The sequence below is a fragment of the Eriocheir sinensis genome, chromosome 28 (assembly GCF_024679095.1).
Source record: "Eriocheir sinensis breed Jianghai 21 chromosome 28, ASM2467909v1, whole genome shotgun sequence".
Classification (NCBI taxonomy): domain Eukaryota; kingdom Metazoa; phylum Arthropoda; class Malacostraca; order Decapoda; family Varunidae; genus Eriocheir; species Eriocheir sinensis.
In genome coordinates this window covers 4,415,516-4,435,515 of record NC_066536.1, presented here as the reverse complement: position 1 = coordinate 4,435,515, position 20,000 = coordinate 4,415,516, and the positions used below count along the sequence as shown (strand labels likewise).

Here is a 20,000-nt window from a genome sequence, read left to right as displayed (position 1 = left end):
AGAGAGAGAGAGAGAGAGAGAGAGAGATATGCATAATGTAGAAAGGAGCAAAGGTGTGTGTGTGTGTGTGTGTGTGTGTGTGTGTGTGTGTGTGTATGTATGTATCTTTAAGCCGGGTTCGTAAAGAGGAATGCTATGTTTATAAGCGAAAAAAAAAAAAGCAAAGACAGAGGAGAAAAATAAATAAACTAAAGACTCGGGCAAAAAAAAACGGAAAGACTTGACACGAATAAGATAAAAAAAATACTAATAAACAAAACAAACACGCACATAAATATTTTTCTTGATAAGGTGAAGTCAACTCTAAAATAGATTGAAAAAAAAAAACGCGACGTAAATGAATACTGACAAAAATTAACAGTGACAAACAAATATTGTGACAAATGAACACAGCCAGATAATTGAATAAAGTGACAGTGTACATAGGCCTATCAATCTGGACAAGCTCAGGTAGCCAGGCTTAATTACCTGTCGTGTATCCAATTAATACAGGTAATGGGAACACCTCGAAGAAGCGACGTCTCTAAGTGGTGGTCGAGCAGGAGGAGGAGGAGGAGGAAAGGGAGGAGGAGGAGGAGGAGGAAGAATATGAGGAGGAAAAGGATTTGAAGGAGGCGAAGAATAAGAAGGAAGAAGGGAGTAAAGAGGAGAGTAAGGAGGAGACAAAGGAGAAGATAATTGGTAAAGTACAAAAAGAAGAGGAGAAGAAAGAGGATGAAGGTTTTGGTAACGAGGAAGAGGAAGAGGAGGACGAGGAAGACACGAAAGAGGACGATTTGGACAAGCAGTGAGTTGAAGGTGTAAGAGGTTAAGTGGATGAGGATGAGGAGGAGAAGGAGGAAGAAGAGAAGAACGAAGAAGACAAGGAGACAACTTGGAGAGGTTTTCTAACAATGAGGGTGTTACATCGCTTCACTATAATTGGCCGAGCGTCTTTCCGTGTTGTGGTGGCGGTTCATTGTTCCGGGGGTGGAGTGATCGGGGTGGCCCAAGTTAACGCTGGAATCTGAAGGCTAAATATGTTGGTGAACCTGAGAGGGAGTATCACGTGTCATGTTTTCTGGTGAGCTTTTCCTTTTATTATTTTTTCTGTTAAGATTAAAATTTAAACATCAATGAATTAATTTCGAGGGGCGTTGTTGTGGTCTGTCGAGATATCTTACGTCGTAGAAGTGGCGGGTGAAAATTCTGCCGCATATCTAAGTTAGCGGTAAAACTCTCCCCGCCGCCTAGTGCGAAGGTCCTCGCAATGAACACAAATTCCATGTCGATAGTTTTTAATAAGCATTGTTTTGATTATTCCAAGTAGTTCTTGACGTGATCTATGTGTTGCTACGTTGATTATCTGCAACGGTTTTCAGCGTATATTATATATGTTTACTCTCGTTGTGGCACAAACATGCATGACTTAACGCTCGTCGGCTGTCGACCGCTGGACAACGCAGCAATATTATCAAAACATTTCTGGAAAGTTTTAAAATTTTCGTGGGGGTCACTCCTCCTCGCGAGTTTGGTTAGGGAGCTTCACAACAGAGTATTTCAGTCACCATATATAGTTAGATAGACAGGCAGATAGATATATAGATAGATAGATAGATAAATAGATAGATAGATATATAGAGAGATAAAGAGATTGATAGATAGATGGATAGATAGAGATAAATTAGCCAACACTTATACCAGTAGACGCTATCTTCTTTTCCAGCTGTGTTCAGATCTCTGAGATACTGTTCGGAACCAAGCCGAAGGTTTACCGGAGACTGGATACAGAATATCACAAGAGTTTTACTAATTCATGTTTTCGCTTAATAAGCTAATCAGATTCATCAAGTTGATCTTATCTGAGTGCGTGTTCGTGAACTTTAATCAGTTGGTAGGTAGAATATTTATTCTACACAACACAATATCACTTATTCTCTCTTGCGTATTCAGCAGAATAGGAACATGAAATCCGAGTCGGTAGGAGAAGGACAAGGACAACAACAACAACGACGACGACGACGACGAAAATAGAGTGAAGATTTTCGACAAAAATTGTGGAAAGACAAAAAAAATATTAGTTCATCGTGGAGCAAAATAGATGCGAGATAGAAGAAAATAATAGAAATAATTTAGATTTCAATGACCCCAAAAGTAGCAATCCAACACAAAACTGGTGAAAAGGCAAGAAGAAAAGGAGATAAAGGAGACACTTCGAAGAACATAAATTTGTGAGACACAGAAAGAAAATGTAAAGGAAAGAAAAAATCAAGACGGGCAGGAAAAAAAAAAAAATATGAGGCTTGGGACGAAGCTGAAAAGTAGGAAATCAATGTTGTGAGAAAATACTCAGGAGAAAATATATATAAAAAAATGAGGACGAGAGAGAGAGAGAGAGAGAGAGAGAGAGAGAGAGAGAGAGAGAGAGAGAGAGAGAGAGAGAGAGAGAGAGAGAGAGAGAGAGAGAGAGAGAGAGAGAGAGAGAGAGAGAGAGAGAGAGAGAGAGAGAGAGAGAGAGAGAGAGAGAGAGAGAGAGAGAGAGAGAGAGAGAGAGAGAGAGAGAGAGAATCAGGGAAGTGAGTCAAATGATTAAGTAAAATAAAAAATGAAAATAATTTGAAACGGAAGGAAAGGAATAAACAAAAAAGGGTGAAAGGAAACAAGTGAAGAAGATAGTAATGTAACAGAAAACAATGCACAATAGAAGCATAAAATAAATAAATAACATACGAGAAAAAGGAAAAGAAGTAAAGAATCAAGGAAAAAATGCAGCGAGAAAGGAACGCAAAAAAAAAAAAAAAAAAATCGGGCAGGGAAAATACATACCATGATAAAAGTGAAAACTGAGAGGAAAAGAAAATAAAGAAGTGGCCGAAAAAAAAGCATCATGCACTGGGGAAAAATACCAAGAAAAAATGTGAAAATTGAAAGAGGAAAAGAAGGAAGTGGTAAGGAAAAATCAGTTCTGGGGATTAACAATAAGAAAAAAGAGAAAAATAGAGGAGAAAAAAGAATGAAGTGGCTGAAAAAGGAGTCAGGTGAAGGAAATAAATACCAATGAAAAAAAAAGTTAAAGTAGATCACAAAAAAATAATAGAGGTGGACGAAAAAGGAGTCAGGTGGAGGAAATAAATACCAATGGAAAAAAAAGTGAAAATAGAACACAAAAAATAACAGAGGTGGACGTAAAAGGATTAGGTGAAGGAAATAAATACCAATAAAAAAAAATAAAAAAAAAATAATAGAGGTGGACGAAAAAGGATTAGGTGGGGGAAATAAATACCAATGAAAAAAAAGTGAAAATAAAACACAAAAAATAATAGAGGTGGACGAAAAAGGATTAGGTGGGGGAAATAAATACCAATGAAAAAAAAGTGAAAATAAAACACAAAAAATAATAGAGGTGGACGAAAAAGGACTAGGTGAGGGAAATAGGTAAAAAATGAAAAAAATGAAAATTGAGAAGAGGAAAAACAGAAACGTAAAAAAAGGAGGAATCAGGTGTACCAAGAAAATAAATAAAAATAGAAAATAGAAAAAAAAGAAAGAAGCCGCCGAGAAATGGATTAGGTGAAGGAAATACATACCAAGAAAACAGTAAAAAAAAAAAGAAAGAAAAGGGACAAGAAAAGGATCAGGCAAGGGGAACAGATACCACGAGAAAAGTGAAAAATTGAAAGAGGAAAAAAGTTACGAAAAATTAGTCACGAAAGCGGAACACATACCAAGATAAAAGTGAAGATAGAAAAGGGTGAAAAAAACGAAAAAATATCAGACAGAGGGAATAAGTACAAAGAAAAAAAAAACAAGTGAAAATAGGATAGAAAAAAAAGTGTGTTGGAAAAAGGAATCAGGTGAGGGAAGCGAGGTAGAGCACGCTCCTCACCCTTAACATTTGCCAGGTAAGACTCACCTGAACTACCTGTGCGGTCCCCATCAGGCGGCCAGACAGGTAAGCCGTGTGTGTGTGTGTGTGTGTGTGTGTGTGTGTGTGTGTGTGAGAGAGAGAGAGAGAGAGAGAGAGAGAGAGAGAGAGAGAGAGATATAGAGAGAGAGAGAGAGAGAGAGAGAGAGAGAGAGAGAGAGAGAGAGAGAGAGAGAGAGAGAGAGAGAGAGAGAGAGAGAGAGAGAGAGAGAGAGAGAGAGAGAGAGAGAGAGAGAGAGAGAGAGAGAGAGAGAGAGAGAGAGAGAGCAATTTATGTGGGTGTGTCTGAGTGTGAAAGTGCTAAAGTGTGTGTAAGGATGTCTAAATGTGAAGAAATGTTAGGATGTAGAGTAGGAAAAGTGTGTGAGAGACTGCGTAAAGGTGTGTGAAGAATGCGTGAGAGTGTGAAGTGCAGTAGGAGTGAGCGAATTTCGAGTTAAAGAGTGCGAAGGTGTGCGAGTGTGTCATAAAGTGCGTAGATGTGAAGTGGGAGGATCCATAAAGGGTGTGTGCGAGTGTGTGCGGGTGTGTGAAGGCGTAGCTAAACCCTCCAGGCGAAAAAAAAGAGAAGAGAAAGCAGGGTCAAGGATTAAGAGATAAATAACACACGACAAAAAAAAAAAAAAGGAATATAGGTGAAACATCCAGTGTAATACATACTAACGGATACACAAAAAATGAGGTACTAAATCGGATGGAAAGTAAAATGAAGCAATATTTCTAGAACGAAGTAAAAATCAAGATATATGAAAAAAAAGATATTGTGATCCTGGAAATGTTTCACTTACATACTGAAACTCTGAGATCCTTCCCCCTTCTCTCTCTCTCTCTCTCTCTCTCTCTCTCTCTCTCTCTCTCTCTCTCTCTCTCTCTCTCTCTCTCTCTCTTCTTCCAGCCTTCCCTTGCTTCCCTCCACCCTTCCTTTCCAATCATCACTCTTCGTTTCCTGCCGACACCCTTTTCTTTCTACCATCCATCTTTCCTTTCTTTCCTTCATCCATCCATTCTTTCTTTCCTTCCTCCCATGCGGGCTCCCCACCCATACTTCCCTCCACATTTCTTTTTCTCCCTCGACTCTTCCTTCCTTCCTCCACCAACCTCTTGCTTCAATCTCCTCCTCCTCTCCTCCCTCCAACCCTCCCTTACCTTCCTCCCTCCCTCCACCCACTACAAAAAAAGCCGTCAGAGGGACACAAAAGGCCATAAGAAAATAAAAATCTGTGGCGGGTGTCAGAGGAGAAAAAAGGAGGAAGGAGAGCGAGGACGGGAGGGAGAGGGGAGGAAAGGGAGAGAGGGCGGGAGGACGGGAAAGGAGGAGAAAGAGGAGGAGGAGGCAGGGAAGAAGGGTGGGGAAGGGAAGGGTGAGGTCACGTTTGCGAGGAATCGTGTGAAATAAAGTACTAATAAAACGGTAATGTTCCTTAATGAAGCCATCGGAGGAAAGGAAGAAAGGAGGCGAGTGGCCGGAGAGGTGCGGAGAAGGGGGAGGAAAAGAGATGAGTCAGAGATGTGGAGGAAAGGGAGAGAGAAGGGGTGAATGAAAGTAGGAAAGGTGTGGAAGGGAGAGAGAAGCAGTGAATGAAAGTAGGAAAGGTGTGGAAGGGAGAGAGAAGTGAGTGGAAGACGGAAAAATGTGGAAGGGAGATAAAAGAGGTTGGTGGAAGAGGGAGAGGGGGAGAAAAGGGGTGAGTAAGAGGTAGAAAGTTAGAAGGGAGAGAAAAGAGGTGAGCGGGAGGGTGAGAGATGTGAAAAAGAGAGAAAAAGAAGAGGCAAGGAGAAGAGATAGAAGAGTAGAGAGGGGAGAGAAAAAGAAGAGGCAAGGAGAAGAGATAGAGGAGTAGAGAGGGGAGAGAAAAGAGGTGAGTTTGTGAAAGGGGGAAAAAAGAGGTGACTGGAAGAAGAGGAGCGGAGTAAAGGAGGGAGATGAGTAAAAGAGGGAGGGAAGAATATGTGAGTATAAGGAGGAGCAGTAGGCAAAGCAGGATAGAGAAATGAGATGAATGAGGAGAGGTAGTGGGAGAAAAAGGACAAAAAAATGATTAAAGAAAGGATACAAATTACAAAAGAACATAAAAAAACGAATTATTTAAGAAGGCATTAGGTCAAGAGGACGAAGGCGCGAGGAGAGAAGAGTTATACAGAGGAGGAAAAAAGAGGAGTGAAAAGTGAGGAAAGAAAGAAGTGGTAAATCAAAGAGAAAAGCAAAACATATATAGTTTAAGGCATAAGTTAGAGACATATAAGGGTAAGTTAGATTAAGTCTGAGGGCGGGGCTGCAAATCAGGTGGAGAGAAAAAAAAAAAGAATGTGGGATGTGAGACATGAATTAAGAGGTAAAGGAACAGTGGAACAAAAAAAAGTATTAGTTAAGAGGAATTTAATGAAGGTGATGGAAGGCGGGGCTGCAGAGCGTGGTGGAAAAGAAGATGCGAAAGTTGAAAGAGAAATATGAATGAGGCGGTGAAGGAAACACTGAGATGAAAAAAAATGAGTGAAAATAATCTTAGACGGGGTGAAGAGAGGGACAGTAATGGGGAATAGAAAGTGAAAAATAGTAACCTGGATGCTAAGGTAACAAAAATATAAAAAAATTGCAAGGAAAACAATGTATGTACTAGTTAAAAAAAAAATCTTATGGGTGCTGCAGAAAGAAATGATAAAAGATGAGAAGTAATGAAAGAGAGAAATTAAGGTGTGTAGGAAAAGGAAGAGAAAAGGAAGGAAGTAATAAAAGAGAGAAATTAAGGTGTGTAGGAAAAGGAAAAGAAAAGGAAGGAAGTAATGAAAGACAGAAATTAAGGAGTGAAGGAAAAGGAAAAGAAAAGGAAGGAAGTAATGAAAGACAGAAATTAAGGTGTGAAGGAAAAGGAAAAGAAAAGGAAGTAAGTAATAAAAGAGAGAAATTAAGGTGCGTAGGAAAAGGAAAAGAAAAGGAAGGAAGTAATAAAAGAGAGAAATTAAGGAGTGAAGGAAAAGGAAAAGAAAAGGAGGAAAGGAAGTGATGAAAGAGAGAAATTAAGGTGTGTAGGAAAAGGAAAAGAAAAGGAAGGAAGTAATAAAAGAGAGAAATTAAGGTGTGTAGGAAAAGGAAAAGAAAAGGAAGGAAGTAATGAAAGAGAGAAATTAAGGTGTGAATGAAAAGGAAAAGAAAAGGAAAATATATAATAAAAGATGAGAAGTAATGAAAGAGAGAAATAAAGGTGTGAAGGAAAATAATGCAAAACACGTATTGGAAAATGAAATATGAACCAGAATGCAAAATTAAAGTATGATAATAGGTTTTAGTTAAGGATACTTCGGTTAGGGAGAGTGATGAAGGCGTTGCACAAGGAGGAAATGAATAAAAAAGGAGGTAAGTTCAGAGTAAGTCATCAATGAAGGTGTTAAGGGAAAGCATAATTGGCAATAGTTAAGACAAAATATACAAAAAAAGAAAAAAGGCATATGAAAAAAAAGGTAGCCCAGAAAATTTAAGGAGCAAAAAGAAAAAAAAGAGATGTGATAATAAATAAGAATAACGAAAAAAGAAAATGCAAGAAGCAGCAAAAATTAATATTATGTAAACTTGAAAAATTGTTCGGGATTAAGAGTGGAAATTTGTTTTTAAAAGGAAGCCGTGATGTAGATTATGATAAAATGTATTAAGAAAATAAAGCATGCTATAAAAAGAGGTGAAGATTAGTTCATAAAAAGGCGGCCATGATGCAGAAAAGACGCATGAAAAGAAAATAAGAAGAAATAAAAAGAAAAGAAAATGGCAAGGCGTTGATAATTTTGATAACACTGAGAAAGGATAAAGCTTAAGACAAAGAAAAAAGAAAAGAAAAAGAGAATATTAGGAGAGAGAGAGAGAGAGAGAGAGAGAGAGAGAGAGAGAGAGAGAGAGAGAGAGAGAGAGAGAGAGAGAGAGAGAGAGAGAGAGAGAGAGAGAGAGAGAGAGAGAGAGAGAGAGAGAGAGAAAACAGCTGACCGCATAACAGGAGGCGTGTCTGAGTACGGCGAGGCTGTTGCTGTCGTACAAATAAAAAAAAGATGAAAGTCGTGATTACCTTATAAGGGAGGAAAGGAAAAATGGGGAATGTGAACGGAAGGATGAGAAGGGAAGAGGAGGAGAGGAGGAAATGAAGGAGAGGAAAGTAAAAGGAAATGGAAAAAGAGTGGAAGGGGAAGAAAGGAAAAGAAAATGAAGGGAGGAGAGGAAAGGAAAAGGGAAGGAAGTAGAGGAAAGGAAAGGATGTAAAAGGATTAGGAAGGGAAGGAGGAAAGTGAAGGGATGAAAGGAAGGGGAGAAAAGGAAAAATACGAACTGAAACTGAACGGAAGGATGAAAAAGGAAGTGAAGGAAAAGGGGAGCTGTAAACAGAAGACTGGAAGGGAGGGGAGGAGAAGGATAACTGTAAACAGATGGATGGGAAAGGAGGGAATGGGAAGGAGGCGGGAGGTAGGAGAAGGAAGAGTTAAGAATCGGTGAGGAAGATCAGAGTTGAAAAATGAAGAATAATGGCAATATAGAAGAGGACTGACGAAAAAAAATGAAAAGAATAAGAAAGAGGTAAAAGATGAATAACTGACTAATGCGGAGTGCAAGTTGGAAAGTTGGAAAGTTTCGTTTAGTCGGCGCAACATTTGTGATCATGAGGTTATGTGTGGGAACAGATCCGAGGAGACGGGACACAACCCCCGATTAATACCAGGTACCCATTCACTGCTGGGTGGACAGGGGCGTAGGGTATCGGAAAAGCTGCCCACTAGTCCAGCTAGGGCTGATGGCAAGAAAAAAAAATTAGGTTACAGGAAAGTGAGAGGAAAATACGAGTTAATTACCAGACCTCCTCCTCCTCTTCTTCTTTTTCCTCCCCCTCCTCCTCTTCTCTTTCTCCTTTCCCTTTTCCTTTATCGGATAGGAGGAGGAGGAATAAGAGAATAAGAGATATTTCTCTCTCTCTCTCTCTCTCGTATATACATATATAGGAAGAATATCCCGTGAATGGGAAGACGAAAGAGAAATATACGAGTACACCGAGATCATTTACCTCACGGGAGAATGTGTTGATGCCGGGGAAGACTTGGAGGAGGAGGAAAGAGAGGGATGACGACTATGAGATGAGATAAAGAGAGGTGAGAAAACGGAATGAGGATACGGAGGAAGGGAAGAAGTGTATTAGTTGTGCGAGTACTGAGGAAGCAGAAGAGGGCCATGGAAAGGGGAGATATGTAGAAAATGAAAGAAAGGAAGGCTGAGAGAATGAAAGGGACTGATATAAGCTAAATGTGGAAGGGAGGAGAAAGGAAAAATCCAGAAGGTATATGAAGACAGGACAAGACAGCATAGGATATTACAAAAGGGAACATGGCAGAAAAGCCAACCTCCATGAGAGCCAGAGGGAGGCAGCCAATCAGGAGAGGCCAGACAAAGCCCGCCTGGCCTCCAGAGAAACACTTTGTTTGAACCGACTGTAGTTACTTTGTATTCAAATGCCTTTATGAGATGTTTTGTTAATAGACAAACTGAAAGACGAGCGGGAAGACGGTGGAGAAAACATTGTTCACTCTCTCCTGCGATAACACATCGTCACCTCAACCCGTGTTGCGGGAACACGCAGAAACTCAATAATCCTTTCACTGCTTCCAAAGAGTCTGTTCACTTCGTCGATAAAAGTAACACAACACAAAAAACCTTTTATAAAAATGTTGATTCATTTCTCAAAACTAAATCAACGTAGCAACTCTTAATATCCTGTTTTGATTTCTAAAAACTGATTCCTTTGTCAGTAAAACTAAACCAACGAAAACTATTAATTTATTTTCTTTGTTTTCTAAAAGTTATTTCCTTTCTCGATAAAACTAAACCAAAGTAAAAACTGAAAAATCCTTTCTCTGTTTCTAAATGTTGATTCCTTTGTTGATTAAACTAAACTTTTCCTTTGTTTCTAAGAGTTGATTCCTTCGTTGATAAACTTTTCCTTTGTTTCTAAAAGTTGATTCCTTTGTTGATAAACCTAAACGTTTCCTTTGTTTCTAAAAGTTGCTTCCTTTGTTGATAAACCTAAACTTTTCCTTTGTTTCTAAAAGTTGCTTCCTTTGTCGATAAACCTAAACGTTTCCTTTGTTTCTAAAAGTTGCTTCCTTTGTTGATAAACCTAAACGTTTCCTTTGTTTCTAAAAGTTGCTTCCTTTGTTGATAAACCTAAACTTTTCCTTTGTTTCTAAAAGTTGCTTCCTTTGTTGATAAACCTAAACGTTTCCTTTGTTTCTAAAAGTTGCTTCCTTTGTCGATAAACCTAAACGTTTCCTTTGTTTCTAAAAGTTGCTTCCTTTGTTGATAAACCTAAACGTTTCCTTTGTTTCTAAAAGTTGCTTCCTTTGTCGATAAACCTAAACTTTTCCTTTGTTTCTAAAAGTTGCTTCCTTTGTCGATAAACCTAAACGTTTCCTTTGTTTCTAAAAGTTGCTTCCTTTGTCGATAAACCTAAACGTTTCCTTTGTTTCTAAAAGTTGCTTCCTTTGTTGATAAACCTAAACGTTTCCTTTTCTAAAGTTGCTTCCTTTGTCGATAAACCTAAACGTTTCCTTTGTTTCTAAAAGTTGCTTCCTTTGTTGATAAACCTAAACTTTTCCTTTGTTTCTAAAAGTTGCTTCCTTTGTTGATAAACCTAAACGTTTCCTTTGTTTCTAAAAGTTGCTTTCTTTGTCGATAAACCTAAACGTTTCCTTTGTTTGTTTCCTAAAAGTTGCTTCCTTTGTCGATAAACCTAAACGTTTCCTTTGTTTCTAAAAGTTGCTTCCTTTGTTGATAAACCTAAACGTTTCCTTTGTTTCTAAAAGTTGCTTCCTTTGTCGATAAACCTAAACTTTTCCTTTGTTTGTTTCCTAAAAGTTGATTCCTTTGTCGATTAAACTAAACTTTTGTCCTTTGTTTGTGTCCTTACAGCCGATTTCTTTGTCGATAAAACTAGACTGGCGCAACCCCTCGCATTATACTTTCTTTACATTCTTTCCTCGATATTATCCTTGCTTTATGTCCTTTCCTATATTTTCCTTGCTTTATATGCTTTCCTCTATATTATCCTTGCTTTATATCCTTTCCTCTATATTATCCCTCTCCTGCGCGTTGCCACGGGTCAGTTCCTCATTCTCCGGCGGGGCCCTGCTTCTGCCACATGCTAGCTCGGGGGAGGCTTCCTCCTCTTCTGCGTCAGTGTCATCACAGGCTTCCTCCTCTTCTGCGTCAGTGTCATCACAGGCTTCCTCCTCTTCTGCGTCAGTGTCATCACAGGGTTCCTCCTCTTCTGCGTCAGTGTCATCACAGGCTTCCTCCTCTTCTGCGTCAGTGTCATCACAGGCTTCCTCCTCTTCTGCGTCAGTGTCATCACAGGCTTCCTCCTCTTCTGCGTCAGTGTCATCACAGGCTTCCTCCTCTTCTGCGTCAGTGTCATCACAGGCTTCCTCCTCTTCTGCGTCAGTGTCATCACAGGGTTCCTCCTCTTCTGCGTCAGTGTCATCACAGGCTTCCTCCTCTTCTGCGTCAGTGTCATCACAGGCTTCCTCCTCTTCTGCGTCAGTGTCATCACAGGGTTCCTCCTCTTCTGCGTCAGTGTCATCACAGGGTTCCTCCTCTTCTGCGTCAGTGTCATCACAGGCTTCCTCCTCTTCTGCGTCAGTGTCATCACAGGCTTCCTCCTCTTCTGCGTCAGTGTCATCACAGGCTTCCTCCTCTTCTGCGTCAGTGTCATCACAGGCTTCCTCCTCTTCTGCGTCAGTGTCATCACAGGCTTCCTCCTCTTCTGCGTCAGTGTCATCACAGGGTTCCTCCTCTTCTGCGTCAGTGTCATCACAGGGTTCCTCCTCTTCTGCGTCAGTGTCATCACAGGCTTCCTCCTCTTCTGCGTCAGTGTCATCACAGGGTTCCTCCTCTTCTGCGTCAGTGTCATCACAGGGTTCCTCCTCTTCTGCGTCAGTGTCATCACAGGGTTCCTCCTTCTGCGTCAGTGTCATCACAGGTTCCTCCTCTTCTGCGTCAGTGTCATCACAGGCTTCCTCCTCTACTGCGTCAGTGTCATCACAGGGTACCACCTCTTCTGCGTCAGTGTCAGAGGGTTCCTCCTCTTCTGCGTCAGTGTCATCACAGGGTTCCTCCTCTTCTGCGTCAGTGTCATCACAGGCTTCCTCCTCTTCTGCGTCAGTGTCATCACAGGGTTCCTCCTCTTCTGCGTCAGTGTCATCACAGGGTTCCTCCTCTTCTGCGTCAGTGTCATCACAGGGTTCCTCCTCTTCTGCGTCAGTGTCATCACAGGGTTCCTCCTCTTCTGCGTCAGTGTCATCACAGGGTTCCTCCTCTTCTGAGCATTCATTATCCCACCCGGGCAATTAAACCAAGGTCAGCATTCATTATCCCACCCGGGCAATTAAACCAAGGTCAGCATTCATTATCCCACCAGGGCAATTAAGCCAAGGTCAGCATTCATTATCCCACCAGGGCAATTAAGCCAAGGTCAGCATTCATTATCCCACCAGGGCAATTAAACCAAGGTCAGCATTCATTATCCCACCAGGGCAATTAAGCCAAGGTCAGCATTCATTATCCCACCAGGGCAATTAAGCCAAGGTCAGCATTCATTATCCCACCAGGGCAATTAAGCCAAGGTCAGCATTCATTATCCCACCAGGGCAATTAAGCCAAGGTCAGCATTCATTATCCCACCAGGGCAATTAAGCCAAGGTCAGCATTCATTATCCCACCAGGGCAATTAAGCCAAGGTCAGCATTCATTATCCCACCAGGGCAACTAATCAAATGTCAGCATTCATTATCCCACCAGGGCAATTAAGCCAAGGTCAGCATTCATTATCCCACCAGGGCAATTAAGCCAAGGTCAGCATCCCACCCGGGCAATTAAGCCAAGGTCAGCATTCATTATCCCACCCGGGCAATTAAGCCAAGGTCAGCATCCCACCCGGGCAATTAAGCCAAGGTCAGCAGCCCACCCGGGCAATTAAGCCAAGGTCAGCATTCATTATCCCACCCTGGCAATTAAGCCAAGGTCAGCATCCCACCCGGGCAATTAAGCCAAGGTCAGCATCCCACCCTGGCAATTAAGCCAAGATCAGCATCCCACCCTGACAGTCAGGCCAGGGTCAGCAACCCTCCCCATTTCTCCGGGCTTGGGACCGGCTCTTAGTTGGGCTGGCTTGCCCCCCAAGAGGCTGGGTTGACAGTTTTTCGCCCATTTCTTCACCTTCATCAATAACAACATTTGTTTTGACGGTCTTCGTAAAAGACAAAGTGGAGGGCTTGACGTCAGCTTCAGTTGTCCTTAAAACAACTGTAGTTTCCTGTTTCTCTACTAACCAAGTTCTTCGTTACTAACTTCTGTTTCAAACGTCTTCACCGTTTTGTTTGAGGGTAACTTCTTCCTCAATGTGTGCCCGTGATTCGTTATCACTCAGTACTTTACGTGTGTCCCTCCTTCAAAATCGTGATGATGGTTAGGGCAACGTATATATTGAGGGCATTTAGTGTTGGCTGCCTCTTCGGACCGCCTGCAGGGGCCGGGGACCTCCTCAAGGCCCCTCAGTAACGTCGTCTCTGTCGTGAGGGGGCCCGAGGCTTCCCCCTCGGACCCCGTCCCCAGCAGGAAAACTGTCTGGCTCTTCACAAATTGCCAAGACGAAGATAATTTTAATATTGGGTTAAAGTGTGTTAATGCTGATGAACCGAGGTTGTCAATTCTAGGATGGAAAACCGAATGGACTCCTGACCGAGGATTCAGCATCGAAAAACTCCTCTTGCAACTCCGTCCGGCCGAGACCGTTTCTTTAAAGAAGGGAATACCTAGTAAACAGAAAACTGTATTTCGGGGTTTGTTGGTCTTTATAGATACACACACACACACACACACACACACACATACACACACATACAGCCAGACGGTTGTGAAAATATTTTGTTTGATAAAATGAGAAAATAGTAGAGTATGTTGTTTCCTTTTCTTTCATCTGTCATTTGTTTACTTTTCTGCCAATCTTTACTTTCTGTCTCTTCTATTTTCTTTTATCTTTTCTATTCCATATCCATTCCTTTCCTACTTTCCATCGCTCCCTTATCGCGGTGGGGGTGACTGTTTTATCTCTCTTGTGCGTTGCCTTATAACTACAAGCCGTGGGTGTTCAGGGTGTGTTGAGGTGTTTGTTGTTGTGTCTTGTATAATTTGTCCAGGTGACTCTTGGTGATTGAATTACTTGTAGAATGTAGATGTGTTATTGAAACAACCATTTAAATCGACTAGCATGTCCCTTCATCTCTCTCTCTCTCTCTCTCTCTCTCTCTCTCTCTCTCTCTCTCTCTCTCTCTCTCTCTTCGTCCTGTCTATGACCCTTTCTATGAGAAGGAAGGGAGGGAGAAGAGAAAGGAGGGAAGGAGGGAGAGAAAGGAAGGAGGGAGTGTAGGAAGAGGGGAGAGATAGGATGTAGGGAAGGAGGAGGAGCAGAATGGAGGAAGGGAAGAAGGTAGAGGGAGGAGAAGGAGAGAAAAAGGGAAGAGAAAGAGAGAAAGAGGAGATGGAAGGAGGGAAAGAGGCAAGGAGAGATGGAGAGAAGGAGGGAAGGGAAGGAAGGAAGGAAGAGTAGAGGAAAAGGAAGATAAGAAGAGGAAGGAAGGAAGCGGAGAAGAGAAGGAAGGAAGGAAGAGATGGATGAAGTGGAAGAGATGGAGAAAAAAGGAGAGAAAAAGGGAAGGAAGCAAAGAGGAGAAAGAGGGATGAAGGGAAGGACGAGGAAGGAGGAGGGGAAGACAGGAGAAGGAGGAGGAGGAGGAGGAGAAAGTGGAGGAAGAGGAAGAGGAGTAGAAGGAGGAGGAGGAGGAGGAGGAGGAGGAGGAGGAGGAGGAGGAGGAGGAGGAGGAGGATGGAGGCGCCCAGATATTAGCTGTTTGCTGTGTTGTCTTAACGCCAAGCATTGTTTCACAGGAGGAGGAGGAGGAGGAGGAGGAGGAGGAGAAGGAAGGAGTGGTTGGTTGGGGAAGTGGAGGAAGAGGAGGTGGAGGATGAGGAGGAGCAGAAGGAGGAGGAAGTAGAAGAAAAGAACGAGGAGAAGAAGGAGAAAAGGGAGGAGGAGGAGAAAGAGGAGGAGGATAAGGGAAGAACAACCCAACAAAAGTATAGAGAAAAAGACAAAAAATGGATTGATCAGTAATGAAAAATAACGACCGGAGTAATAAAAAAAGAATAATATCAAAATCATAAAAAAATGTGGAGGAGGGGTAAAGAACAAAAGAATATAAGCAGGAAATAATAATAATAATAATAATAATAATAATAATAATAATAATAATAATAATAATAATAATAATAATAATAATAATAATAATAATAGCAATAATAATAATGATAATAATAATAATAATACATAATAGAAAAGAGACCAGTGAAAATGCAGGAGTGCAGAAAAGACAAAAAAAAAAAAGCAGTGAAAAATAATGGTTATCAGACGTCGAGGTTTGCACACACACACACACACACACACGCACGCACACATATACACACAAACAAAAAGTAGTTTACCGACCACTTCTAAACCACTTCTGAACTGAATAAAAACACTCTAGACAAGTATTATATAGATCGTGAAGAAAACAACAAAATCCATCAAAACGGCGAAATGCGAATGAGAAGGAAAAGGAAAATACTGACAAAATAAACTGAATTAAAAAATGAGTTGAGGAAATTTGTGACGAAGATGGAGAGCGTGATATTATTAATTTGTGAAAAGAAATTGTTAAATATTAACCGAACCAAACACTTGAAATTGAAAACATCTTATAATCGTCCTAAACACACACACACACACACACACACACACACACACACACCTTTCCCTCAGCACAGGTATAACGGAACCTAATTCGTACCCACACCTCCATCACCGCCACCACCACCATCACCTCCATCACCGCCACCACCATCACCACCGCCGCCGCCGCCTTGACCCCCCCGCGCCAGACGAAATGAACCCGCGCCCGAGTCTTTTACGGCCCCCGTCTGAAGGCTCGTCATTTCGCTCTAACGAAGCCAATTACGCATGTGGGTGGCTTCGTGCGGCCCAAATAAGGCTTCCAACCCTCCCTATGTATATACATGAACGAATTCGCTATGTCGTTCGGTTCCGGTTCATTTAGCGTATACTTGAAGCTCAGAAAGTCATCTAAAAATTTGGTGAGGCCGAAGGTGAAGAGAAATAGGAAAAAGTAAATGTAGATGATGATAGGGAGAGGTAGTTTTTGTAGATGGTGGACGAAAAATAGAAATCGAAGAAGTGTGAAGTAGCAAACACCTGAGTCTAAATAAGAATAGAAAAAGTTATAAATAAGATGATACACAAGATGGATACATAAAAAAGGAGAAAGTGAAAGTTGGTATATGTAAAAGGTGGATTGAAAACTACAGGTAAAGATGGTTAAAGATGGCATAGCTACGCAGATGGTAGATTAAGAAAAACAGAGACATTATGAACACAAAGGAAGAGAAAGAGTAGACAAAATGAGGGAAAGACTTATAGACCGAGAGGGACTGAAAAGTTATACATTCACAAGTGGATTAACAAAAGGCAATGAGTGAGAAACTTTCAGGTGGATAAATTATAAAAACAACAACAGATGGAAGTGAAAGGCAACGAATGCAGTAAAAAAAGGGTTTTATTACACACCGTCTGCGAGTAAAAACAAATTATGGGCAGAGGTAATAAAATAGTGCTTATATAAGAGACAGATGAAAATAATGTTCTGAAATGTAGACCTGAAAGGGACACTGAAAATTATAGTACAAACTAAACCATACTGTGTGAGTGGATGGACGTGGGAGAAATTTGAAAGTTTGTTGGAAAAAGATTAATGGACGCAACTGATTAGATGGAATATAAAACTAAATAATTCCGTCATCTGGGAAGCTACGAACGCTGAAGGAGTGCGGAAGCCGGCGACAAGAGTTAAGTAAAAGGCAAAAGAACGCAGAGATGAAAATGAGGTTAGAAAAAAAATCGGTATACAATGAGTACGAATATAAATGATGAGATGAAATATAAGCGAAAATAAATCTGTCATCTGGGAAGCTACGAAAAGTGAAGGGGTACGAAAGCCAGCGACAGAAGTTACGTAGAAGGAAAAGGAACGCGGAGATAAAAATGAAGTAAATTAGAAAAAAAAATCTTTAGACAAAATGAGTACGAATATAAAGGATGAGATGAAATATAAGCGAAAATAAATCTGTCATCTGGGAAGCTACGAAAAGTGAAGGGGTACGGAAGCAGCGACAGAAGTTACGTAAAAGGAAAAGAAACGCGGAGATAACAATGAAGTAAATTAGAAAAAAAAAATCACGTACACAATAACAGAACCGAATAGCACAAGCACAAAAAAACAAGCGCACGAACACATGAATGAAGAAAACAATAATTACAAGTTACAAGGCAAGAAAGCAGAACGCCATTGACTGACTGATAAACTCATTAGAGAAAAAAAGGAGCCGCGAGTTTTCTACACGAACATAAAATACTTGTTATGTTGCGTTGTAATTAACTCTATATAAAAACCCGCACGTGACTACAATGATTCATTACGGAGGAAAGCGATTGAGCCTTGGGAGCGGAGCGAATGTAGCGAGGAAGTAATATTGTTTTGGTGATTACAGGGTGTGTGTGTGTGTGTGTGTGTGTGTGTGTGTGTGTGTGCGCGTGACGGTAAAAGTAAATGGGGGATATTTCGTCTACGTTAGAAGAAAATACGAAAGAAAGGACGTAGAAGGAGTAGGAGGAAAAGGATGAGGAGGAAGAGGAAGAGTAGGAAGTCTGTTAAAAAAGGAAAGGACGGTGTGAGAGGAGATTTTTTTTGTGTGTGTATCCTGAATGGGATTAAATGAGTCCGTAGAACACCAAACGTTCACTAGGAATTAGCTTTTCCCATATCATTATTTTTTTTCATATCATTATTATATACTTACTGTTATTACTCCCTTTCCTACTGCTATTGCTACCACTGCTACAACCATTATTAAAACTCCACAACACCCAACATTGCTACTGCTACTTGTATGTGTGTATAATCACAGGTGTTTGTGGTTTTATGTGCAGCCCATAGTTCCAGCAGTCTTTCTTGAGAGGCTATGGTGGTCAGCCCGGCCCGTTAGTGGAGCTGGTATACTTATTTACAGTGGCTGCCGTATTATATATATGACGTGAAAATGACTTTCCGCTTGGCCCATGCTGTCTTCTGGTTCTATTTTTAACCGAAATCGCTTGAGTCAGGGATGAATGATGGAAATTTTGATAGTACTTGAGTAATCTTCAGCCAGTTAGTTCCGGCATGATTCAAACCAGGTGTCTTGAATCACCACGTCCGCGCGCTAACCACTAGACCAACCCTTCTCGCAGGTAGAAGGTACTTAAAGGTTGCACCAGAAAACTTGCAACATTACAGCGAAGAAGAAAATTATACTGAACGGCAATGCTCCTGGGACCGTGATGATGATGTAAGGAAAGTGTTGTGCGAGGTGTTTGTGTTCTCTCTCTCTCTCTCTCTCTCTCTCTCTCTCTCTCCGTTCCATATCTGACAACGTGACCAAATTTTAGGAGGAGTCAAGCGGCATGAAAGCAGAGCGGGACCTAAACAAACAGAAAGATAAACGTTACTCAAGACGTGGCTGAGAGAAGTGTAAGTCTTAAGAAAACCAAGAGAGCGAGAGCACCATTAAGCGACGAGAAGACATTAGCGTGCGGAAAAATCACATGGAAAAAATAATGGAAACGAAAATAAAGAAAATAAAGAAAATAAAGATAAATGAAACCGGAACTAACAGAAGAATAAGATTAAAAGAAAAAAAGACCTTGAAGCGACAGAAAGACAAAGACCTGTAGAGCTATCACAAGGAGAGGAGGAGAAACCCAACTCGATATATAAACGTAAAACAAAAAACGCTGGAAAACGAAAGATCGAAAAACTAGAAGAAAACGAAGAATGATATTATGCAACGAAAGGCTCTGGGAAAAAAAAGAGGAAAACAAAATGAAAAGTAATAAATAATGAGAGACAAGATGAAGAAAACAAGTGAAGAGGGAAAGATAGAATAAGAACACGATGAGAAACGGAGAAAATAAGAGTTAGGTGCGAGATAAAATGAGAAATAATATTGATCAACTAGATGAAAAAATGGAAGAGATGAAAGAAAACCGATAGAGATGAAAAATGAAAGTTATGAAAAAAATGAAAAATGAAAGAAAAAAGAAATAAAATAAAGCAAAAATGATAGAAATTAAATAAAAAGAAATTAAAAGTAAAAGAGATGAAAGAAATGAAAAATGAAAGAGATGAAAGAAATGCGTGTAGAGAAAAGAAGGAGAATAATAACACCATAAGAGACGGGGAAAATGAGAAGTTGCAAAAGAATAGGAACAAAAAGAGGAGAAAATGTGAAAGTAAATAAAGTAAACAAATAAAGATAATGAGGCCAGACAACATGATGAAGATAATGGAAGTGTTGGGAAAGGTAAGAGAATAAAAACACGCGAAAAGGAGGAAGAGAAGAACTAATAGAATGGTGGAAACTTCGAAGGAAAATAAACTACGAGATTTAATAAAGAAAACCAAAGAGAGTGAAGAAATAAAAGAAAAATAAAAGAGAACGAGAATAACAAATCCATTAGTGACAGGAAACGCATCAAAAGGAAGAGGAAAAAGGGAGAGAAAAATCAACAAAATAAATGGAGAGAAAAACAACAAATCCGATACTAAATGGAGCGATGACAGACGTGAAAGCCTCGCGATAATCATGAAAATATAAGCAACATTGAAATACGGAAAAGGACAAAGCGCAGCGGGAAAAATCAAAAGGAGGAGGAAAGATAAAAGAAAATCAACTTAAGAAGGGCAAGTCCACTCTGATAACCTGCCGGGAACACAAGTGGCCTAGCTACTTACCTGTCCTCCCCTGCAGTGATTAATGGACTCGCCCTCCCTCCCTCTATCTCCCTACCACTTCCCCTTTCTCTCTCCTACTCCCTCTCTCCCTCCCACTCTTACCTCTCAGCGTTAATGTAGCTGCAGTGTAATTCGT

At 40.7% G+C, this 20,000-nt stretch overlaps 1 protein-coding gene and 1 long non-coding RNA gene across 7 annotated transcripts; one reads left to right on the top strand and one right to left on the bottom strand.

The window, feature by feature from the left end:
• Window positions 1-9,902: 9,902 nt before the first annotated feature.
• Window positions 9,903-11,899, bottom strand: LOC127004693 (putative surface protein SACOL0050). Its single transcript, XM_050872782.1, has 3 exons — window positions 10,657-11,899; window positions 10,464-10,557; window positions 9,903-10,420 (listed from the first exon to the last, which is right to left on the bottom strand). The coding sequence occupies exon 1, from the start codon at window positions 11,897-11,899 to the stop codon at window positions 10,979-10,981; it is 921 nt and encodes a 306-aa protein (XP_050728739.1). The 3' UTR covers window positions 9,903-10,420; window positions 10,464-10,557; window positions 10,657-10,978.
• A 123-nt stretch (window positions 11,900-12,022) lies between these two features.
• LOC127004384 (uncharacterized) lies at window positions 12,023-13,778 on the top strand. Of its 6 annotated transcripts, none has more exons than XR_007757768.1 (4): window positions 12,023-12,281; window positions 12,320-12,395; window positions 12,434-12,661; window positions 12,738-13,778. It is a non-coding gene; the product is annotated as an uncharacterized LOC127004384 (long non-coding RNA). The 6 variants fall into 6 exon arrangements; XR_007757771.1 differs by having other exon boundaries at window positions 12,023-12,395; window positions 12,738-12,775; window positions 12,807-13,776; XR_007757772.1 differs by having other exon boundaries at window positions 12,023-12,395; window positions 12,738-12,844; window positions 12,907-13,776.
• Window positions 13,779-20,000: the final 6,222 nt, after the last annotated feature.